The 25,932-nt window shown below is 34.1% G+C and overlaps 2 protein-coding genes and 1 pseudogene across 2 annotated transcripts; all 3 read left to right on the top strand.

The window, feature by feature from the left end:
* Positions 1 to 209: 209 nt before the first annotated feature.
* Positions 210 to 7,819, top strand: LOC115443185 (carboxypeptidase A4; the record flags this gene model as incomplete). Its single annotated transcript, XM_037439800.1, is given in 8 exon segments — positions 210 to 431; positions 826 to 1,085; positions 1,416 to 1,625; positions 1,706 to 1,895; positions 2,201 to 2,354; positions 3,737 to 3,926; positions 6,763 to 6,909; positions 7,093 to 7,819. Coding segments are annotated over 8 exon segments (1,586 nt in total), but the record flags the coding sequence as incomplete, so codon positions are not given.
* Positions 7,820 to 11,621: 3,802 nt separating this feature from the next.
* Positions 11,622 to 14,239, top strand: LOC115443139. The gene is made up of 4 exons (XM_030168417.2): positions 11,622 to 11,969; positions 12,194 to 12,331; positions 13,134 to 13,377; positions 14,128 to 14,239. The coding sequence occupies exons 1-4, from the start codon at positions 11,842 to 11,844 to the stop codon at positions 14,173 to 14,175; spliced, it is 558 nt and encodes a 185-aa protein (XP_030024277.2). The 5' UTR covers positions 11,622 to 11,841; the 3' UTR covers positions 14,176 to 14,239.
* Positions 14,240 to 14,671: 432 nt separating this feature from the next.
* On the top strand, positions 14,672 to 25,783 carry LOC119189558 (annotated as a pseudogene).
* Positions 25,784 to 25,932: the final 149 nt, after the last annotated feature.

The raw sequence follows: 25,932 nt of genomic DNA, 5'->3' as shown, positions 1-25,932 counted from the left end.
GATTCAAAAAAATATTGTAACCGTTTAAATTAAACCCACTTCTTTAGACAAATATAGCGATTCATGTGTTGGTTATAACGAATAAATTTCTTTAATAATATCTAGAAATATAACTTCAAACAATATTCGCTATTTGTATAATTTTCTACACTTGCAGCATTTGTCAAGAATGTTTATTCCAAAGGTTTACTAAGATAATATTGTTTCAGGAATTTTCACTAACATATACGACTGGATAGTGGGATCTAAGTCTTCTTGGTTCTCAACTGGGACCTGGTTTCAAGATACGCCAAAACCAAAAAAACCTACTCCGATTGTCCCTACATCTACAACAATATCGCCTTCCACAGGGACTACGAGCAGTTGGTTTCATTCCTTTATACAATCAGAGGACAGTGATGCTTCCTTCACCGCTACCGACACCACTACAAGTACGTACCCACAAAAAATAGTTATTGCTTTCACATTGCTTCATCTGACCACTATATTTCCCGCTGTGGTCTCATTATAATTAATAGTAACAACTATAATATTCCATAGGATTTACGGCTAATACGACGTTCTACTCTGATAATTTTCGTTGTTTTGTGGATTTTACGAAATCTCATTTACTTACTTTCATTCTGTGTGTAACCGTAGATCGTTATAATGATTTACATCGGGAGTACATTATAATTAGTGTCTCACTTTCATCGCACATTGCATCGTCATTTACGACACTTATTTATATTGACACTAAATTGTCTTTGGCATTTTATGAATTTATGATATTATCTCCGTGCACGTAATATTAAGCAATGTTATTATAATTACAACTACTTTTAGGTAAAAAGTCATCAAAGAAATCGCTTAAGAAAAATTATAAAGGCTACCAACTACTCAGAACTTACCCAGATATTAAGTGGAAGGTCCAGGAGTTAGTAGATTTGCAAGAAGAAGCACAGGGTTCCGGGCTGATGTGGTGGACCCCACCGTCGCTGAACGGAACTACGGATTTATTGGTACCACCAGATTTACTGGTGGATGTCAAAGATCACTTGAAATCATCTAAAATTGTGTTTGATGTTGTAATTTGGGATCTACAGGTAATTCAAATAAGTCTCTATTTTTAAATATCTTATAGGTGTGTGAAAAGAACCTCTTATCCAGATTTAAATTATTCTAAATATCTAATAATCGTTGAAATTAAACTAATTTTCGGATTCTACCGCGATAGAATCCGAAAATTAGTTTAATTTCAATGTCTAACATTCGCGTAAACATAAGAAATCATTATCTAATAATCGGTCATCAACGCTCAGTTGGACGTTAATGTATGATCGTTATTATAAAGCAATTATAAAACTGCCGCAACTCGCAAATAGCCATTTTGATCGTAAAGTTTGATTCCTAATTACAATTCTGTTTAAAAACAGAAAGCTATTACATATGAAAATCCTCGCTTATCAAAGAAACAAAGAATAGAGTTGGAAAAAATACGAGGCCATCCGATGACTTGGCGACGCTATCATCGTTATGCTGACATTCTTCGATATTTGGATTATCTACAACATTCGTATCCTGATTTAGTAGAATTGGTGCGACTTGGACTATCTTCAGAGGGCCTACCGTTAGTCGCCGTAAAGGTATGGAGAAATATTTTATCTTTTATAATATTTTCAGTGATGTTGAATAGTATAATTATTTAATGAGTGTCAATTTTCAGATTTCTTTACCGGCAAACGAAACCTTTACCAAAGATTTAAATGTCAAAGTACACAAGAAGAAATGGAAATTACGGTCAAAAATGAAGCCCGCAATATGGCTCGACGGTGGAGCGCATGCACGCGAGTGGATCGCGCCTGCTGTTGCGACGTGGATGATTCACATGCTTGTGGAAGGCGAAAAAGGCTTAGGTATGAATTATAAATAACTTATATACTTATAATATTTAGACTTATAGCAATTAGTTAAAGAGAAATATAATTTATAATCAATTCAAAAATTTCCGTAATGCAGAAAAACCTATGAGACAAAAAAAAACAATTAAAAGACTCGTTTGAACAAAGACTGCATGACGAGTATATGACCAGTGCCGATTAATTTTCTACTTTATCGGGTAAATACACATACCTTTTAATATTAAAAAAAGTGTACAAGATTCTTGGAATATTAGTAGTAAGTGGACTTCCCTATAGGTACAAATTACTTTTCTTCACAGATGCGGAATTAGAAGTGCTAAAGCAGGCTGATTTCTACATAATGCCAGTGCTAAACCCCGACGGTTACGAGCACTCGCACACGCATGATCGGCTCTGGAGGAAAACTCGCTCTCGCCCACCAGACCAGACTGATGACTACTACTTTGTGGGATGGTTAGTTATTTTTTATTACATTATACAGAATTTACCCATGATATTAAACGTAGTTTATCAACCATATTTTTTATCGTTAATTCATTAGTGGTAATGTCGAAATTCGTTTACACTTTTTAAATATTTATTTTCTGTAGTAGGGTCCATGAAAAGTCACATACCGTAATGTAAAAAATAAAATGAAGGTAGGAAAACAAATATATATTTAATATGCCGAATGTAATTTATTTTTAAACCAATTAAAAATATAGTTTACATTAATTTATAAAAAAATAAGTTAGTTTGTTATATAATTATAGCTTCTGCTTAAAAGTATTTTTTTTTATTTGTCAGAGTTTTTGAAGATTTTTAATGACAACTATTAAGTAAGTAAATAATACTAAATAAACCATTAGGGGGGGGGGGGGGCGAATTGAATCAAATAGCGGAACCCCGTCGACCCCAAATGAAAAACACAGATATAAATAAATTTTCGATAGTAATCAAATTGTCAGAAGTAGAATCATTTGAAAAAAAATCATAAACCATTTGCGTCATTTAAGAAATAAAATTACGTAAAGAGTCAGTCTCTTGTTAAGAGTTGAGCCCAATTTAATCGCAGAGTGTATAGAAAGCAATATAAAAATCATTACTAAATTCTGTACATGTAACTAGTGGCACACAGCATAGAAAGTAGTACATTTTTACAAAAAGCATTCTTTGAGTAGGTGAATCTAAATATATCCGGTATTTTTTGAATGGTGAATTCCATCATAGTCACATGAAGTAGTTTAGCCGGTTTAGTATCTGTTGTTAAATTATACTGGAACAATACAAATTTCCTGAGAAAGTTGAAGAAAAATATTGCGCTGTCTGGAAAATACTCTACAGGTCACTGATGTACTTTAAGCGTCGAATAATTGCACCGAGCTGTAGCAAAATATACCAACTAAGTATTGCATACATATACCTATGCATTGAACAATATTTGTTGAAATTTGTAGGTTGGTTCATTTTGGCATAGCTAGGTCCAATTATAATCACATCGCAAATATGGGTAATGAAATAATGAATATAATGATGAGCGGCACTCGTGTTCGTGCAACGATATAAAATTATATTGTTATGCTTTTAATAAGGTTAATTAATTTTCCATAGCTCCCGCTATTTCGTAGATAAATCTATGCCTATTATCATATCGTATAATTTGGAGCCGCCTACTTACATAATTTTTTTGCATATTTCCAATAAAAATCACGCGACCCATCCTCATACACCTAATGTATGAAAGTGTGAAATTAACCAAAAGTCCATATATCTCATCGGGGTGATCAGACATAAGGCTAGGAGGAAAGAAATAAGTTTGAAATTATTTTTTATTCATATTTAACGTAACCGTTCAGGTTTCCATGGAACTGGGGTCAGACTGAGTGTGTTGGGGTGGACGCGGATCGCAACTGGGACTATCATTGGGGCGAAGAAGATTCATCCCGCGATCCTTGTTCCGACAACTTCGCAGGACCACATCCCTTCAGCGAACCGGAGACACGAGCGGTGTCCGAATTCCTCACAGAACACAGAGGACAAATTAAGGTAAAAACAATACCGAGTAATGTAATTTTGTACATAAATTAGTCAGATCTTTATTTAGATAAGTAGGGACTAATGACTCGTTCCATTTATCTACCCACATAAAACTTTCGAAAAGAAATGTGTGTGCTACTCAACTTCTTAAGTAATTAACATAAATGTGTTAATTAACGCGTTCCGATTAATGTTCGTTATCCGGGTATTCCGTTTAAAGTTTTTTCTATACAAAATTATAGTATCCGACACGGTAACTACACAAAAACACCATGAGTAAAATTTGCATGCCTTAATGTAACAAGAATCGTTAATCATTCACACTATAAATATTTGGAGAATTTTTTATCTGATGCTTAGATATAGGCCAACAACCCTTATAATTGTTCTAACTGTTCCATATTACAAGTTTCATAGATAGACAGTTTCTCAGAAACATAGTTCCGACGCGAGGCAGACGGATAGATACTAGTGTTCTACCGGTTCCATTTCACGAGTTCCGTTTTATACACAGATGTGATCACATCGCCCCAATAGTTTCGCCACGAATAAAAATAGATAGGTATTGTTTTAGTTATAAATAATTACTATCTTATTATATTTAAGGAAAAGAAGAGATAATGTTTTTATATTGTGATATAATGAAATATTGCTAATGAAAGTATTTACGCAATTCATGTCTGCTAATAAAGGTCATAAACCACATCAGATTTCATCTTAATGTCTACGTTACGTACTCAATGCATGCGTAAGATTGTGTGCAATTGTCGATTGTAATTACCGGTTGGCGGTGTCCGCTGTGTTGTTTGCAAACAGTTCTAATTATTTATTTTCACTTCTAAATTAGGTCACAAGCTGTGAGATCAATATGTGTATAGTATATCTCGTATTCCCTTCTACTTCTCACAACTTATTATAATCTGAAACAAAAACTAGTATCGCTATATATGATAAATTAGCAACTGATATAGTAATGCGTGCAAGTAGGTAAGTATAGTAATTTATCATTCGTTCAAAACCGTAAAGGTAGACCGCACGTCGATCATGGGAAATTGTGACAGAATACGGTATCTGCCCACATCGTTACTTTCAAAACATTTTCTATCTAACTTTCAAACTTTACACCATACAATTTGGTATTCAGTCCACCGTATGATCGAAAGTTTATAGGGAACCATAAAAGTGACTTAAATTACAGCTGTTCAGGATTTTCGATAATCATACTGGCCTAGTGCCCGTTGATAGACTTTACTAGTCAATATGCTTTACGATGTTCTTAAGGAAAATTCTCTGATACAAAGGTTTCCTCACAAAATTTTCATTCGACGAAGTTAATGATCTTTGTCGACAATAAAACACACGTTAAATTTTCTTTATTTGTAGCTATAAAATTGTTCTATAGAAATATAACTGCCGCAAATATTTAACAATGGTTGACAAATAGGTAAAGATTTTTCATAAACACCTATAAACTTGGAACAATAGGTCTGGTGTATAAATATCCTAAAAAAATATTTTACCAAACTTTATTAGACAGTAAGACTGGCTTGCAAGAGTCCTGTATAAGAGTCTGTCGGATTAAATACGCCTAGCATCCAGGGGCCGATTTAAAGAGGCCAGCTAAGCAAATGCAGTAAAAATATGGGGCGTCAAAATTTAGGGCGCCGAGCTGGGTGGTTACATGAAACCTTAATTTTTTCTCTAGGAAAGAACGATCTTATAAAAATTACCATGCATTAAAAATTCATAGGAATAAAAGTTCATCACTTATATCGTGTTAACGGAAAAGGCGGCAAATTATTATTTTCGCCCAGAGCGGCTAAATAGCTAAATCGTACCATACTTGCATCGTCTATTCCTTCCGCTACTAATTTTATAATGATAATAATAACGAGCAATTGCCTTACTAGTCTTAAAAAGTATATATAATTCCAATTAAAAAACATACTTACTATTAATGCGCTCGTCGATTAATCCGCCAGCAAAGACTGAAGGGGAATTTAATAAGATGTACAGATCTTAGTTTTTTTAAATTATATTTAACATACTTAAATCACTGATACCACGAGTGTATGTACCTATCAATCATTCTGTCTGTATCTTAAGACCTCAAATGACTGATTTCCATTTCTCTTACGACCAAAAAAAGATGCCGACTAAATGTTTTTTTTATTATATTTCTTAGCAGACTAGCGGTACATCAAGGTATTGCACTAATACATGTATTTGCATATTAAGTAGTTTTAATGTAAAAAGTGTACATGTACATGTCGTAACCTGAATCCCATACAAAATAAAACATTAATATTCACTTATTATGAATAACTCACTAGAAAATATTACGCTAGAATCTGTTTGGAAGCTTCCGTCACTTCGGCTACTGCCAAGGTACTCTTCGAGGCATTATGAGAGTGCAAGCTATGATACATTCCGGTGTGATTGACAATAGAGTCAGTATAGTTTTGGTACCGAATGCAGTGCAGTACCGTGGAGTAGAAAGTTGCAGAGTAGATGGCGATGCTACGGTTTATGGGAAGACGCAGTGATTATGATCAGGTCAGCAACCGGCTTGACTTGTCATTCAGTTGTACATGCAAGGTAGATAGGTACCCATTTACTTATCTACGTATAAAGGAGATATATTTATTTTAATAAATATTTCTGACTAGGTGCTACATAATATTATGTCTATATAGTATACTTCGTGTCAAGACTTAGAATGGAAAATCGTAATGAATGTTATTTGAACTTAGGAAATATTCTTGGTAATATCGGTGCTGTAAAATAATAAAGCTTAAATGTTCCATATGCTAGTGATATTTCAATTTAAGTTTTATTTTTGCAGGTTTTTATATCACTCCATGCTTACTCCCAAGCGTGGTTAGTACCTAGTACTCATGCATACACGCCTTACGGGGATGACGGTGTATTGATGGAAATGGGAAAGCTCGCTACTACTGCGCTAGGGGACATGTTTGGTACAAAATATCGGGTAAGTAATACCGGTTTTATTTTGATCAAGAACCTTTCCTTTTTTATCGAAATAGCATTTAGATTTGACTTTAGTTAACTACACCGCATTCCTATCACATGTACAAAATTAAATATACCTATAACATATTTGGCGACATTATCATTTTGTGGAAAAAGTAAAAATATTTCATTTTAATTTCAGGTTGGAACAGCAGAAGAACTTAGCCAGCCAGCGGGAGGGATGTCCCATGACTGGGCAAAAGCACGAGCCGGAATCAAGTTTTCCTATCACGTTGACCTCCGTGATTCATTTGGACCATACGGCTTTCTATTACCTGGCTCGCAAATTGTGTCGACAGCCCGAGAAACATGGCAAGCTGTTAAGGCAATAGTAGATAATGTTGCACCTGATTAAGTTTGATTTTTCTTGTGCGGGTAAGAAAAGACTGAAAAGGTGTGAAATTTCTCCAACATTTGAGAACAATGAACAAGATTTATTTGTATAGTCAAGCGTTCAATAGAGACTAACATGGCTTGTCAGTTTGAAACAACTTACAGTCTACAGTGAATTAACGATTTGCACTCGTAGTTTGACTACTATTTGCCTAATATGCCTTATATCTATTAGCCGTAGGGTCATTAAGGTTGATATTTCCTATTATGTAATGTGCAACGTGAATCGTTTAACATAATTAAAGGCTAGCATTATCGAATCGATAAACATTACGATTCCTAAACAATTCCTATTTAAATAAAATATTTACTATTGTTAGTTACACTACCTATGATCTAATATGACATTCGAAGGCAAAGTACAAGTACTTAGTACTTACTTACTTACCTATTCTTTACTTTCATAACAGTCCTATTATAAGTAAATTCCTTTTTTTTAGCGTTATATGTTTTAGTTGTGATAATAGATTATGCCAAACGACATTTTTAGAAAGTATTAATTTATTATGTAGGGAAGTAGTTAGTTTTAGATTTAAGTATTTATTCAAGGGATTGATGGTATTGAAAAATAATAATATTTATGTATTTAATAACGAGGATTATGTAATATTATAATTCGGAGGTGGAATATACTTAAATATGTTTTTTAAAAAAATATTTTGTTTTATTATTACTACAGATTTTTTATTTCCTGTATCACGGTGTTTTAACCGACTTCAACAGAAGAGCAGTAGCTTACCTATCCTTCTTTATTTTGTACATCAATATTTTTTAGCCTGTAGGTATGTACTCCGATTTAAATTACTATTTTGCATTGGATTCCATATAGCTCCAGAATGACCCATTTTAATTTCATTAGTATGCGACCTTGGATTTCATAGATGCAGAAGGGATCAATTAGACCAGTTTTTTATTAATAAAAATGAAAATATTAAATCTTTTTAAGATTTTTTTTTTATGTATTAGGCAGCAATTTATATGTGTTTTAATAATTTCTTATTCACCCCTAGAGAAAAAAATATATTTTCATTGTTTTTGAAGTCGTTTCAATTGTTTGTTTTTACAAAACCCAATCTACCTTTCCACTTATTAGCGCTGAGCCGCTTATTTTGAGTTTTTCATTGCAGTATATACTTATTGCGAAAACTGAAGAATATATTATGCTTAAACACGATTAGCAGCTAATCGTTCAATAATAAAACACTTCCAAACCACATCATAGTGGTGATTTGAAGAATAAAACTGTTCGATAACATTTCTCCTCCTGTCTTTTGGGACTAACTTAGAGAAATAAAAAAGTATCATGTTGTCATTTTTTCATTCTTTTTCTTCTTAGGTTTCTTAATCTTTTCATCCAAAGCCTTCAGAGTTGTAAGGACCACAGATGATATAACAACTACGTTTGGGGGCACTACTTATTTAATATCCAATTACCAGGAACCTCTTGGAACCCGTAACGACTCATTTGTTTACTAATATCTATCGATACAAATTATAAAACAAAGTCCCCAAAAACTGCCTGTCTTTTCAGACAAAACATACTTACGTATGTGATCGATTTTTTTCAAAAGTCTACTGAACGGATTTTTGTACGGTTTTTACTTAAAAAATGTATTATTCAGAAATTCAGATACACACTCTGTTTCAGCAATATACCTATAGAGATAATAGAGTAAGATAAAATATTTCTTATTTTAATTCGACTATTGGTTGGGCGTGTAAATAGCCCAAGCAACGAGAAAAAAAAGAATGAATGATTGAGAGCCAAGGAAATGCAAGGCCGAGCAGGCACTACCTACGGTGTCCCCTCAAGGGAGGAGAGCAAGAGCTACCAGGTAATACTGCGCAAAAATTACTCACCGATCTTGCAGCCAAAGTCAGGAGGCGCACACCGCAGAGGAGGTCCGGGATACCAGGCGATGCTCCGGTTGCCGTCCACGAGCGATGTGACAGGATGAGGTGCGAGGATCAGTGAGGAAGGGAAGAAAATTAAAAGGGAATTAGGATTGATGTGGATAGTAGGAAAAACGTAAAATATTTGTGACGTGAAGAAATTTTCATATATATAAAATTAATGACAGTCGAATGCCCGTTTCGAAAAAACGGAACATAACGGCCAGTATTACATCCAAAGAGGCGGCATCACATAACGTGTTTTCAAATTGCTCCTATAATATTTTGATATAGGTTTAAGCTAGCCGCTTGGTGATGTAGTAGTACATAGTAAGTATAGATATAGACCACACATACAGATAACGAACAAAAATTTTAAAAATAACATAAGTTTTTTTATTACTTAAAATAGGTAATTTGTGTAACTACGTTCTCTAATTATAAGTACGTATATAATGAATATACCTACCGTTGAAACGGTAAAACATGTAATATATTTAACATCATAATTTATACCATATTTTATGTAAAATAAATTGTTTTGATTTGATTTTACAATATTATAAGTAGTATCAAATAGATACTGGCAGATAGCTACACAAACCGCGGTTTGTAAAAAGAAAAAACCTAGCCAAATAGCAAGTGTCAACTGTCATTTGTCAAACAATATGATATTTTGAATGTTCCATCATATTAGACCAATGACTAAATATAAAGAGGACAGGCCTCAAAAGTTAGCTATATGAATAAGTTATATTTATGTTAGGGAAATCGACGCAGAATTGTCAATATATATGTCTATCTCTTTTACTCAAAGCTTATTTGGAACGCAACAAAAAAGACAAAAATAATTGCTTTCTTCGCATATGGCACTATTTCGTTTACTTCAACACACTGGGACCGCCTTGCGGCAGAAACGCCATTTTATGCTGGGCAGTCGGCAGGTACATGTAGTGTCAGACGATGTAAACAAATCTTCATAAATATTGAATTTAAAGTAATATAATCATATTCTCAATTGTTCAGTGTGTTTATTAGTGTATTTGTTAAGTTTCGAAAATGACTCAGTGTTGTGTGAAAGGATGCAAATCGAATTCACGCAAGAAAGACCCCGAAATATCTTTTCATAGGTTAGTAACTGTTTTACCGAAAATTATCAAATATCTTTGTATATTTACTTTTTGGATGTGTTTTTATCAATTAAAATGATATGTGGATCTGGTTTGTTAAGCTTTGGACCCTTTTAGGCGTGATTTATACACATTAAAATCATTATGTTTGTTTACACACGAGCTTAGGGATGGGTGGGTGGATTTGTTTAGAAATTATTGATATCGATATTTTAACAGACGCCCGTTTATCAGTTACGGTTTTTTGTCTTTTGAAAGAATGTTAGAGCACACATCAATATTGTATTATTCAGAAGGACAAACTAAGTGAAATTAGAATATTTTTTAAGATAACCAAAAATTTAAAACCAAGGCAAAATGAATTGAGAATATTGAGCGACGTGATTGGAATCCTACACCAAATACATATTTCTTTACATTTTGAGAAGATATGCATAAACCACACGTTTAATTAACGCGAGTAAAGATAACTGTTTTCCAACAATATTCGCGATAAGTAAAATAGTAATGATTATTATACTTCACCTAATAAGTAGTAATATTACTTTAATATATTGCTATGAATAAAATTAGAATTGTTACATAAAAGAATAGATAAACATAAAAGAAACAACATAAAGATGAAATGTAAGATATATTTTTACAATTGGCGGTCTTATGTTTCGAGCAACCTTTGCATGCACGGAAATAGATACATAATCATATTGTTGTTATTGCAAATAATTATTATAATTGATTATCTTAACCACCATTTTACGGTCATTGATTTTAGTTTGCTGAACCATAGTTATGTTTCTCGATCAAAGAGCATAATAATAAAATAAAATAAAACCAACCAAATAATTGCTGGCTACGCTATCTTATTCCATTTATCATGTATTAAATAAATATCTTAATCTGTAACTTAAATTTTTAGCAAGGAATAGTGCAACATACAAATATAGATCAAACACAACTGGATGTTTGTCACAACAGGTACTGCTTTGTTTAACAATTGTTACTTATAAATCAGTTTCAGTTTGTTTGTTTACATTATGATTTGTTATATTTATATTATGGTAGTTCCTAACCCCTTTCGTATTTGATCTTTTTGGGGCTTGTTTGTCTCTCTTAATTCTTCGATGTCGATACAAAATTTTCGGTACTAGCATATCACTATTGTAAGGGGCGGAGTCGGCACCATTTTGTTCATGAAATGTGCCGCATGTCACGTGACCATATTACCCATCCTCTATACTTCTTTTATCATTGTATTAGACCCATAAAAATTTACCGTAACTTTTCCTACTTTCAACTTTGACATTGGCAAAATCATCGTCTGCCAACGATGGAGCAACAATTTAAAAATTGAATTGAATTTAATGTTCCATCGCCAATCACAACAAATTGAAATTGAAATATGCCTTTCGTTATCGGCGCTAGGCAGTGAATTCGTTATTTGTTTTCATAAACATTAACAAAGGAAAAATAGAAAAATGGTTGAGCAAGATAATACGGATTCAATAATTTCTACCGCTAATAAAATAGATCCCACAGAATTTGATGTCACAGTCAGCGCTTTACTAATAGGTGCCGGCGCAGAAAAATTTATCAAAATATTTAAGTATGTATCAAACCTGAAAAGTTTATTTGGTTAATAATTAAAGTATTAAATACCATATTTTTTATTGCACTTCAGCGATTGCCGAAAAACTTATATGATTTGACATTAAATTGTTCTTCAGCAGTTTAGAAAATAAGTTTTGTGTTATCTCCATAATTTTCTCTATCGTGACTTTATCACTCTTAATAAATTTATTAAAATAGAAAAATACTTGTTTCTCTTAGAAGGAAAAATATTGGCCAATCCACACTAACTGAACTCGCAGATGAAGACCTTTTAAAGCTTGGAGTAGATGATCAAGAACTGAGGCAGCGAATTCTAGATGAAATAAAAAATTTGCCACTCTATGAGGAATTACCAGTGTAAGTAACTAACTAAATACTGTTAAAGAATTTGTTTTGAGAATGTACATTATCATAGTTAATATATTGTGACCCGTATACTTGCTCTGAATTAAAAAAAGTATGTGGTTGCTGGACCTTCCTCAAAAACAAAGTTAGTCCTCAGTAACATTCAGTTAAAACTTGTGTGAGATTCACATGTTTTTTTTTGGTATATTTTTACTTAATATGTTACAATAGTAAATATAATAGCAAATTAAACCAACCATTTGTACCATCATGTCACCCATATAACGCCAAGCCCAGGAAAATGTTCACATTCAATTTGTAATTAGTTATTTCTTTAAAGTAGTTACTGATGCAAGTTTAGGTAGATCAATTTGTGACTCTTAACATTTTGCTGGATCACTATAGCTAACAACATTCTATGTCATATTTTCTGCACAAATTGAATTAAGTATATGTGTAACATAATTATTTGTATATTTCAGTAAAAAATTCCAATAATCCTGAAATATAAATAAAGGGCGAACCATGATTTATTGTCTTTTGTAATTTTTACCAACATGAGAACTTTAATTAAGATTTTTCCAAAATAAGTGAAATTTTATATAGACATTGTGATAGCGAGCCAGCAATTTGTTAAATTGGAGCTATGATATAAAAATGAAATATTCAAAAAATAAAGACAACTATTTTATGTGTCATGGTAGACAATAACAATTTAAGTTATTATAGTCCAGGACATCAACACTAAAGACCTGTGTTATTAACTATTAGCCATATATATGCATACTATATAAAGCAACCATTTATTTTATAGATCAAGACCGGAAAATAATCTTGGAGCTATGGAAATAATTGACATTCTTGAAGACAGTTCACAACACTTGTACAGAATATATCTAAGCATGTTAGCAAATACTTTGGCTTTAAAAAAGGCCAACAAAGTATCAGATTATCTGCTTCACAAAGAGAAATACGCCTCAGACATATCCCTATCTACATTGAGTGAAATTACTAATATTTTAAATTCAATGGACATTGCATTGCACACTCAGTTCAAGGTAAGCATTCCTTAACAATGGATTTATTTAGTGAAGGAACTCATCCAGGTTTGTGATACAATTGGGGATGACTGTTTAAGATTTTAATTCCTAAGTATAAGAGAAATCAAATATGTTTTTATTTGCAACACAAATATGAGTTTTTAAGTGTGGTGCAATACAACAATAATGGTAGCCAACTAGAATTTTTCATTCTTTGATGGTACCGGAATTATGAAATTGTATCATAATGAGATGAGATATTACTATACTAATGAGATCATTATACTGATCTTGTAATTTTTTATCTGTGTTTTAAACATAATGTTACATACAATATAAGCTGACACCTCATGCCCACTTATCTCCAGTGATAAGAAAAGATGCAACTAGTACATCCTGCTATGCCGAATTTATATTTAACTTATGAAGTCATTGGTTTCAAATCCAAATATTCACAAATTCATTTTTGTTGATCTGGTAATCGAACCTAAAATTTTACGATTTAATAACTATACAAATGAAGCAACATCATTTTAAGGAGTCAAATGTCGAAGTTTTTGTACCCCCTAAATATATTTCTTCGAATTGGGATAACTGGTACCTAATGATCAAAATTAATAAAAAATCCCTATAGCTATCTCCAGAGTGTTGCGATCAAACTTTATTCTGATTGTTCTATTTCCGCGATCGAGCCAGAGATATCCTGGTCTTGGCTAATTAGATATATATATATTTTACTTAATTTTTAAATGTTTTATGTATTTTTAGGTTTTGCTCAAAGAGAAAAGTAATAAAAAAACAAAAGAAGCTTATTAGTCGGAACTGTTGGCAGTGCAGCTATAGCAATATTGGCAATAATGTTTGTGAAATCACTAAAACAACTCTGAACATTTTTACACCTTACCTGATATTATATTCCTACGTTTGTCAATTTAAAAACCATATTACGTATGATTAAACTTTTCATAATTTATATCTTACTTTAATATTTATTATTCCCTGCGTGCTTAATTTTGTAAATGAAATCTTTACTTCTGCATTTCGTAAACTTGGTATAGTTCAAAATAAATCTAGAAATCATTCATAAGCTGAAAATAATGAGGACCGGATATAAATTCCCATTTCCCAGCTTACACAATAAATAAATCTAAAGGTGACCCAATTGTTTTGACCTCACCAATTAAAAAGTGTAAGGTAAATGATGGTTGATCGGGCGGCTGGCGGTGTTTGAGCAACGGGCGTGACGTCACACGCGGGGCGCTCCGGAAGCGGCCGAGCCGTACGCGCCAAGCCGGTAGCGGAGTCCCGCGCTCCCTGGACCGACGATCCTGCTTATTGTGGTCGAGTGCGCCAATTGAATCGCGTGTCCGTTGCTCGCGCCCAATCGGGACGTGCCCTCTTCGACTTGCCGTATTTTGAACTTCGATTTTATTATGGCTTTACATGAAAGTGGCGATGTGTAAAAATGAATAGTTTTATATATATTTTTATTGTTCTGTTATCGAAAACTATCTGTGCGCAGGATATTTTTGAAACCGGTAAGAATACCACATTGTTTTATAAACTTTATTTATTGCTCTTGGATCTGCTCAATATTATTTGCATTTAATTGAATACATATAGGTATTTATTTCTTGGACCATTTATAAAAGCTTTCAAATTTCACGTTGACTACTAAACCAATTAGTACCGCCTATGTTATAATAAATTGCTATTCAGATATTTATAGTGTCCATTCATTAAAAACTTACGGAATTTTAAGTGTCCGTATCAATAAAATTATAATAATTGACCTAATATTTTGTTCATAGAGGATAAGTTATTGTAATCAAATCAAAGGTTTAACAACCCGTAGGTACGTATTTCCCCATGATAATCTGTGTAAATGCTGAATAATATTTGAAGAGATTTTCACGGACAGATAAGGTACCTACTAACCTACTTAGTGGTATTTATAAAATGATGATAGGTAATATTCTATTAATTTGAAATACAGTATTAATTGCTTACAACTGACAAATCACAATACTTATAGCTGGAAAACGTTTCAAGCATTATAATAATATTAGACCTGTATTGGGATATCGGTGCTCTTTAATGTATAATGCGAAAACATGAACAGGACTAAAAAAATAACGTACAAAATATGATAAATATCTAAGTACAGTTTTCCGAAATTCTACTAATACACCTGCGTCTTGGTGCTCTAACATATGCGCTATGACTACGCCTTAGGATCTCAAACTTATTTCGTCCAGGTACATACATCCAACATTGAGAATAAATTACTTTCTGATGATCCCCAACAAGTTAACGTTATGTATGTTTTTCCAATACATAATTTGCCACCAAAGGCGCCGGGCGCGCGCAAAATGAAAGTTCAAATTTTGAAAGGCTTTTAGTATACATTTTGCAGTACCACAATGTTTCCACGTGTAAATTGGTAAACAATTTTAAGTGAAATCTGGTATTACGTTACGTAAGTATACGTATTACGTCCCCAATTTCTTCTAGACCTTTTACCCTCCCCCGCACCCCGCCATATTAAAACATAGAATCTACACAAATGTATAAAAAAGTTCTTGAATATAATTCTTGCATAAATATTTGATAAGCATTGACTCCAACTAAATAAAAAGAGAATAATATTATAAGAAGATAGATATAGAAAATAAGAAGATATTTTTTTACACCGTGGTCCGATTTAAATAATTAGTTTTTTCTAGGGTTTCGCGTAGGTTCGGAACGGTCCCAGCATGATTTAATTGGTATAGAAACCTTTGACTTTGAAGAGGCAGAGAGTAGCTCCTCAAAATCAAAAAGGAATTTGATGTTTTGTGTTGGGTTCAATAGGTAGGCTATAGTTTCAAGATACTACCGTATTTAGAACATCGTTGTTTAACCTTGAACTTCGAAAATGCACAAGAGATTTTATCGGAATCAAATATGATTTTAAGGATTCTTTTTGTGGTGGATCCAGCATAACTTTAACATACGATTATATTAAACATGTTGGTGTTTGAGTAACGAAGATACAGCAGAGAACTTATTTTTTGGATTGTAGTAGTTTTTAACACTTCATAATATGTAAGTTGGTAGGTAGGTACATAAACTAGAATACTAATGCACCAGTCAGCGGCAAGGGTACAAGGGTTGTATTTTGATATTATAGTTAACGGTCTCTATATCGGCAACGTAAAGACTTAACGATACTATTGTAATGATACCTATAATCTATACTTCTATACTATTATATAAAGCTGAAGAGTTTGTTTGTTTGTTTGTTTGAACGCGCTAATCTCGGGAACTACCGGTCCAAACCGAAAAATTCTTTTTGCGTTGAATAGCCCTTTGTTCGTGGAGTGCTATAGGCTATATATCATCACGCTATACCCAATAGGAGCGGAGCAGTAATGGCTAATCTCAGGAACTACCGGTCCAAACTGAAAAATTCTTTTTGCGTTGGATAGCCCTTTGTTCATGGAGTGCTATAGGCTATATATCATCACGCTATACCCAATAGGAGCGGAGCAGTAATGGCTAATCTCAGGCACTACTGGTCCAAACCGAAAAATTCTTTTTGCGTTGGATAGCCCTTTGTTCGTGGAGTGCTATAGGCTATATATCATCACGCTATACCCAATAGGAGCGGAGCAGTAATGGCTAATCTCAGGCACTACTGGTCCAAACTGAAAAAATCTTTTTGCGTTGGATAGCCCTTTGTTCGTGGAGTGCTATAGGCTATATATCATCACGCTATACCCAATAGGTGCGGAACAGTAATGGCTAATCTCTGGAACTACCGGTTCGAACTGAAAAATTATTTTTGTGTTGAATAGCCCTTTGTTTTTGGAGTGCTCTAAATTATATATCATCACACTATGACCAATAGGAGCGGAGCAGTAATGGCTTATCTCAGGAACTACCAGTTTGAAGTGAAAAAATCGTTTTGTGTTGGATAGCCCTTTATTTGTGGAGTGCTATAGGCTATATATCATCACGCTATGACCAATAGGAGCGGAGCAGTAATGAAACATGTTGCAAACACGGGGACAATTTATTAGTTTTGAGAGCTTCCGTTGCGTGCGCTGCGTAAACGGTTAAAGTTATGCAACAATGATGTATGACGGGATTGTTCCTCTTAAAAAAGTTCTAAAAAATATATTATAAAACATAGTCCCCGCTGCATCTGTCTGCCTGAACGTGTTAAACTCAAAAACTACCCAACGTATTAAGATGAAATTTGGTATGGAGTCAGTTTGACCCTGAGAAGAACATAGGCTCACGGGAAACCACTACTTTTATAACGGAAAACTTTACCCTGAAAAACTTTATAACGCGGGCGGAGCCGCGGGCAAAAGCTAGTATATATATATATATATATATATATATATATATATATATATATATATATATATATATATATATATATATATATATATATATATATATATATATATATATATATATATATAACCTATATCTATATATAGGTATCATTTCATATATCTACATATTATATTGAGAATAAAATTCTTTAACCTTAGATAAGATTTTTTCCAACAACTTGCCTTTTTTCGGGATTTGGTAAGACCACCTATATGACGTTATTTCACTCCTTCAATCATAAAAAGACCGCTGTTTTGAATAGCCTACTTAGTTAGAAGAATAACTCGTGCATTGGAAAGTTTAAAACAAAGGAAATGTTACAGACATTGCACACTACACATCCATTCAAACTGAAACACATTCTTGCAAATTGAGCTGGTCAAATCTCATATTATACGAAAAACATACCACCTACAAACATACGAGGTCTCGAATATCGTAGATACCGGATCAAACAGCGAGAGGTGGCGGCTCTATCGGCATAATTCTGTAACTTCCGTCGATTGGACACGCCTTATATTGGTCATTAACTCATAATAATCTTAATTTATATAATAATGTTCTAAAGCAAATGATTGATGGTACTTAACTTTCTAAAATTATGTTCCAATTGATTATAATTTGCGTGCGTATTTTAGAGGAAGCAGATGACTCTACAATTTTATTTAATGATTTGTGACCTGTCCATATATAATGGTTCTTTTTTTGATTGATGATATGAATTACAGTGCGTACCTAAAACTTGGCTTACAAAATGTGTGTACTTAGAACTTTCAATTACGTAGTAGGATCTAGGTCATAACACCGCAACGCGCTTAGCATCTTGTAACCTACGCTAAGTTTGCTTGCTTACTGCTGTTTGGCAGCATCAATAAACAATGCGGATCCAATTTTACCAAGACGCGACTTATATGGAAACCCTATGTGCATAGTGAATTGAATCTCAAAATTTTATGCAATTTCTATCGTTAATCATGTGATCTATGCCTAGCCATAAATTAAAATGCATTAAAAATAAATGTGTATTGTAATTTTAGTGGAAGCCGTATTAGGACACAGTGCGGAACTCCCTTGTAACGTCACTTGCTGAGAAAGAGGATGACAGACTAACGATACTAGCTTGGTACAAAAATAATTCTTCAACAGCATTTTACAGGTATATCTGATCATTTATATATTTATACGTCTACGTAATAGGAACTGCTTTTTATTTCTTTTTATGAATAGAATGATCAATTTAAATATAATTTAAGCACAAAAGTTTAAATAATTCAAATTTTATAAAGAAAACTATTGAAAAGAAGACGCTATCACTATAGAAACACTCACTACTGTGATGAATGTCACTGGTTGGGAATTGTGATCCAGCTAATAAGGTACGTAGTTAATTAAGTCACGTTTCACGTCGTTTGGACACCTGTATCCTTTCTCAGTTATGAAGGTATTAGGATGCGATGTGAGCATTGTCCGTAATAATTAACGGATATGCAAAGTCCCGCAATCCACGTTTCATCAGCGTGATAGACCGTGGACGAGAGGTCAAAGTATTCCTATTGACATTGCTGGCACTGCTACCAAGCTTAGGCCCTGGGCCCGTGGCCAACAGTGGGGCATCATACACTATTGCACATATCATATTATTATATTATAGGTGTTTGTAAGTTATACACCTACTTAATACAAGGAAATAATCCAACATGAATATAATTTGTACCAGCAGTCGAGACCTCCGGGAGGGAGCAGGAATTACCTCGTCCACGCACGGTGACCGGTATCGTCTGCTCACTGCGGACTCCCTCGGCCTCGACAAGCTACAAATCATCACGGTGCGCCCTTCTGATGCGGGACTATACCACTGTTTAGCTGATTTTGCATCAAGTCCTGCCCACAAGACGTATGTCCAGCTTCTAGTCATTGGTAAGATTAAGTATATGTCTTTATTTTCGTAATTAAATTTAGAATATAATGTCATATCTCACGTAGGTGGCTAATAAATATCTTTGGAGAGAATAACCGTATATAAATAGTTCTTTAATACGTTATTACCTATGTAGAATATGTAGTACTTACATGTATGGACTCACAGACATGTAGTTAGTTATAAGTCCATTCGTTTATAGGTAAATACAACATAGATTTTAGAGTCTTTAGATAAAGGCATGATTTTCTCTGCCGTTGTTGGAAACATAGATCGGGATGGAGGCAATAGCTGTGATCAAATGATGCCGCCGCACTGTCAGGCTCAAATTAACGTAATGGAATGATTACAAAAGGTAGTAGGTCCTTCCTAGACAATAATATTACCACCATAATAGAGACTACATGCACATTTCTCCAAAACAAATGCATTTATATGAAGGCAGATTATATAATAATATAGTATATCCTTTATTAACCTAATTCTAAATTTTCGCCTGATATAAGTTGGGGCATTCTATCAGCCCGATTATTTGCAAACTACAGAATTTGGTGGTGGTGGCAGGTTTCTCATATGTGAGAGTGTGTTTGGGTAGGAACCACCGCAACGTCTATTTCTGTCGCCAAAAAGCAGTCTTTATTCACTGTTGTGTTCCAGTTTGAAGGGCACTGTAGCCGGTGTAATTACTGGACATAATAAGACTTAACATCTCATGTCTCAGGATGGCGAGCGCAGAGGAATACCAAACAATACTTTGTAATTCAAGGTGTTGGATGGTGTTTCTACCGTTTATTGGCGATATCGCTTACCATCAGGCGAACACGAGACGAGCTTCCCGTCAAAGCAAAAAAAATAATCAAATCAAAAAATAATTTATGGATTTTGGATTCACTAGTTGTCTCTTCACCTATCCTTTAGATGAAAGCGTGAATTATAAAACTACATGTACTTAAGTACGTACAGTACAGTAGTCTAGATAACGTTATTAATTCATATTCTCAATAAAAAGATGCTTGTCCATCCAATATTGACGGCATAGTCGATCGCATCGCTATCTATTTTTGTAACAAGTCCGTAGCTTACAAACGAACAAAATGCATCGGAGTTTACCTATCCAGCGAAATAACAGCCGCGCTTCGGCTAATTGGAGGGCCGGCTAATGAGGATGCTGACAGCGCCGGAACCATTCGCTCCATTTATTAAACCATTGCGCGACGTAAACATTACAACAATATTAACATACAAATTAGTTTTGCGTCATCGCAACCTAGTATGATGCTGTATTGTGAACGATAAAGTAATGAAAGTGAAAACAGTACATTTATATAGGCAAAAAAATATTATTGATTAGTGTGTCGATTAACCAACATAAAAACTCGACGCGACGATGGCAAACCCAAAACAATATTTATCATACGAGTTCTTTTGATTATAGAATATTTCTCTATAGATAATTGTATATAAAATTTACGTTCTGTAGTTGACATACCTACTCTTTATCAATTCCAGGAAATATAGGACATTATCTTCGTTAAACGCAGCGCATACCCCAGGTGTCTCTACATTGCATATGAACATACGTATACCTAGAGCATACCATTTCCACGCGGGTAACGTGTCATACCGCTTGTATTACTGTATGTGCTGTGTTATTTATAGCTGTATTAATCATGTACTGTGGCAAAATAATGATATGATCCTGTTTAGTCATACATATTGGCTCTCGTTAAGAGAGGTCATTCCATATTCAGCAATTCTCAGGGTTACTTAATTAACCTATCGCCTTTTATCATTCGACGTGAACCAAGATTTAAAACTTTCACTCCCAAAAACCATTTTGTTTCTCTTATGTGTTTAATTGTGTGGTTATTGCACTTCTTTTTTTCATGAGTGAAGCTGCAATTACTAAATGAATGTTTCCTAATGGGGTGCTTGGAGCCCCTTGACCAAAGGTGCATATCTCTATCAAGGAACGTGCCTACACAGTGTGTCTTGTGCCTAAATTTGCAGCTAATCTTTCTCTAACCATAAATTTCTAAACGGCCACTAGACCAGGGGCACTATATGTATATGCTAAGAAAGTATTGATCAGATAGCATTCCCCGGCAATCTGTAATTTTTACGAATAGTTTCTTAAAATGTACTGAAAAATTCAGATAATTGTAGCCATGGTTTTAGATTTAAAAAAATTATAAGCCATAGAAAATTATATTACATTACACTATATTTATTACCTATAAGTTATCGAAAACGAAACAATAGATATTACCATAACAAGAGGTTGTTAGATGTAGGTTATTTATGTACTTTAACAAATAAGATTTTTTGGTGACCCTAAACGTATTATTTAATTATTCTTTTAAATCAACAGAACCGCCACGTGTATTGTGGGTGGTGCATGATAATAGCACAGAAATTGCAAAGGCGACCGCTGGCGTCAACGTCAGTCGAAATCTAGGACCTTACTACGTTGGCGAAACTGTTCATCTTTTTTGTGTTGCTTTTGGAGGTAATTACCCATCCTTTATTGATGTCACCATATTATAATACAATTAATTCATGGTATCGTAAATAGTTGTATTACTAACGCTTCATCCTGTCGTGGGTTCGATTCCCAGGTCAGACAACGCTTTTGACATTGAATGATATTTTCTAAAACGCTTTGCGTCAACTGGATCTTCCTGTCGGAACCCTGTCAAAGCCCAGAATAACAGACAGGCAGCAGATTATGAGAAAGATAAACCCTCTCTGCATTATGTTTGTAAAAGGTACGTACGTCGTCCACACATTGGACCGAGATGATGGCAGAGGGAACAAGAATACTGCATTAATCACTCCTAAGAGTGATTAGAAATAATGGTTCTTTGGAGTTGTCTATTTATTAGTTTTGTCTCGTTAGTCTTATAAATACCAATAAGAGAGCAGTTTGAACATAAATTTATCTGTTTGTTATCACAAAGGTAAGCCTCAAGCCACGCTATCATGGTGGACCGAGCAACGGTTATTAAAGAACACATCAACTCCGCTGTCGGAACATCGTGTAAGGAGTGACATTATGTACGGGCCTCTCCGACGCGAGGATCACGGCCGCATACTCACATGCTACGCGCAGAACAATGAGAAAACCGCACCGCTTTCCATTGACGTCGTCATTGATATGTACTGTAAGTAGCATTGATGTTCAGACGCACGTCGTGCATCTTGGACCTTAGCTGATGCAATTTTGTATGTGACTGAACGCATAGATACCTATTTGGTTATATTACAAATTGCAATCCGATCCGACGATCTCAATAGATGTGATACACTTTGTATACGTAGACATAGCATTTTGTTTGTTACATTATTCTTTCCATTTTGAGGACCCGCCTAATTATTTATTTGTAGATGAGGTTTTAAAACAAAATTACATACTGATATATACTAAGAATGCCTGGCTGATTATAAATTTCTTAGTGAGCTTATTTTCACATCTTCATTAAGCAAATAACTAACATGTATAGGCTGCGTCATATCTGATACTATCGCTAAATTAGAAAGTTATTATTTTTTGTATCGATTCATACACTGACTATATGTACCCATATATGACTGTGCAATTTGTTGACTAAATAAAACAAATCAACTAAACTTTCTATTCAAAAGGATTTCTTTAGTATTGATAGATGTATTAAACATCTATAGTACACTGGTCTTAATAGTATAATCTTTTATATCGGTCTGATAAAAAAATCAGGCCAAAAAACGTATTTTAATATCAACTTACTTTAAAACCAGTCAATAGCCACTTTCAATTAAGTTACAATTCTAAAGTACGAAGTATGAAAAAACCTATACTAATGATTATGAAGAAATATAAATAATATTTTATGAATAAAATCTTTTACATATCTGTAAAGTTCATAACATCTTACACGTCTGTAACCATAATAATACAATCGAAATAACAAGGAAATTGCTTGTTTTTTCTATGTGCCCGACGATATCCTTGGATTGTAGAAGTATCCACCTAGGTACATGCTTGAATAACTTCTGTAATGATACAATTAGTTGTCAAGTAATTCTCTAAAAATAACAACAGTTTTTTGAGCTTTTCGCGGGGAATCATGTGGTGCAGTCTGGTATGTAGTTATTTATGACGACCAGTACCACCGGAGCTGGTGTCGCTGCGCGTGGAAGACGGCGCGTCGGGCAGCGTGCAGGGCCGAGTCCGTGCTGGGGACGCGCTCCGGCTTCAGTGCCGAGTGCTCGGCGCGCGACCGCCGCCCCCGCTCACGTGGCAGCTTAATGACTCACACCTCTACAATTTGGAGCAAAACGTTACCGTAAGCGCGTTTTATAAAACAAAAAACATTTTTGAATAATACTTTTTTGATTTACTGGCAACGTACACATATTCGGAGGTCCGATTTTCAATTGATAAATTAAATCAAAATTTGTTTTTGTATCCTTTGAAACGTGAATAAATCTAAGGTAGATACTGTCTTACAATGTATAAGTACTAACTACCATGGTCTCCCTGTAATATTTAATAAATTTACTACCCGATGTTGTTAAATTTCTTCATTTCCAAAAATGCTAATCGTTAAACACTTGTAGAAAGAGCCGTCCCAGAGGTTGGTGGTCAGCGACGTTGTGTTGACTATAAGCCAAGAGCACGATGAGTCGCGGATAACCTGCTGCGCGCCAGCCTATTTGCGAGGAATGACAGCTTTATATGTGCACAAGGCCTGCCACTTACTGTTTTATGTGAGTTTTAATTTGCAAAATATATTTTTGCATGAAATGCAGACTAAGATTGAGTCTGCATTTTCTACTTATTACAAGACCATAAACTAAAATAATAGTATTAAATTTTGATGCATCTCTAATACAGATTTATAAACTCGTGCACACAGAAGGTAGCGTTTAAAAAATAATGTACTGGGTTGCTAAATTATTTACACAGTTTCGCTATAAAACATAATATGTGGGTGCGCCTTATGAGATCACAACATGATTATACCGCTGTCAAACTATAATTGCATCGTAAACTAGTTGTCCTGTTTATAATGATGAGACATTATGAATGATTTGTTGAATTAATCAATTAAAAATCTGTTTCAGATGCACCTATATTAAAAATAGAAGTAGAGGCGGATGTAGATAACGGCACCTTGGCAGTTGTCAAAGGTTCGGATGTATCATTGGCATGCAATTATAAAGCCAATCCATCAGTGTACCAACTCATTTGGTTTCATGAGGTATTTCCTTTTAAAATGTTATTTTATCACTTCTAGCCAAAAAGGTGCGCACTGTTTAGAAATATCTTGCTTTATAAAAATCCAAACTGAAATATTTTATTAATCTTTATATACTTAAGTAATACTGTTATGAATTTCAGGATGATATTTTGTCAAACGTGGATACTGATAAAATTCAAGGAGTTCTAGACCTAGTGGACGTTAAGGAATCTGATGCGGGCGAGTATGTTTGTGCTGCGACAAGCGACGAGGGCTCCTCCTACAGCGAACCTCTAATCATCGATGTTACATGTAAGAATTTACCACTAAACTAACACTTTTACTGAAAATGTAAAAAACGTACTGCAGTTTAAATATATTACAAGTATAATTTTCAAATACATTACACTAAAATCTGAAGATTGACCTAGAGTTAAAGAAATTTAAAAGTTTATGTACAAACTTGTTCGCTCTCTGTTAGCAAAATTATTGTTATTCCTAATATTAAGTTATACACATTTGAATTAATAAATAAATTGATATTTTTTTATTCAGTTAACCCAAGTGTACTAACCGCACAACTTTTTAGCGATACTGCTGTATATTTACATAACGTAAGCAAATGACGAAATAATATATTCCAGACCCAACGTACTGCGAAAACGACGGTACAATCGAGTACGGTGTAGGAGAAAACGAGTCTATAAATTTGACGTGCATCGTGAAGGGGAATCCCGAGCCGACGGCCTACCGCTGGGTAGTAGTCAATGAATCCGTTAATGCCAGTACGCTCCGGAACCATCCTCACACTACGCTCGAGACGGAAGACAACACTTTATTATTTCAACGGCCAAATGACACTTCGTATAGTAAGTTATTTACACTTGAACGATGATTGAATGTAATACGATGGATAATCTTAGTATTTCTTTGACCGGACATTTACAGGGGTCAGGTGTGGATGTTTATTTGCACGCCACTAACGAGTTTAATGTTTAATACTCAATCATTAGTTTCAGTAAAATTAAGTTTAAACGTCTTCTT

This window comes from Manduca sexta, chromosome 17, assembly GCF_014839805.1.
Source record: "Manduca sexta isolate Smith_Timp_Sample1 chromosome 17, JHU_Msex_v1.0, whole genome shotgun sequence".
In the NCBI taxonomy this organism is placed as follows: domain Eukaryota; kingdom Metazoa; phylum Arthropoda; class Insecta; order Lepidoptera; family Sphingidae; genus Manduca; species Manduca sexta.
This window is presented reverse-complemented; position numbering and strand designations above follow the sequence as displayed.

Excerpts from the sequence above, each read along its gene's own strand:
- LOC115443139 (XM_030168417.2), top strand. The coding sequence starts at position 11,842 with ATGGTTGAGCAAGATAATACGGATTCAATAATTTCTACCGCTAATAAA. Across the intron at positions 12,332-13,133 it reads CTCTATGAGGAATTACCAGT|ATCAAGACCGGAAAATAATC; the intron begins GTAAGTAACTAA and ends TTTATTTTATAG. Across the intron at positions 13,378-14,127 it reads CATTGCACACTCAGTTCAAG|GTTTTGCTCAAAGAGAAAAG; the intron begins GTAAGCATTCCT and ends ATGTATTTTTAG.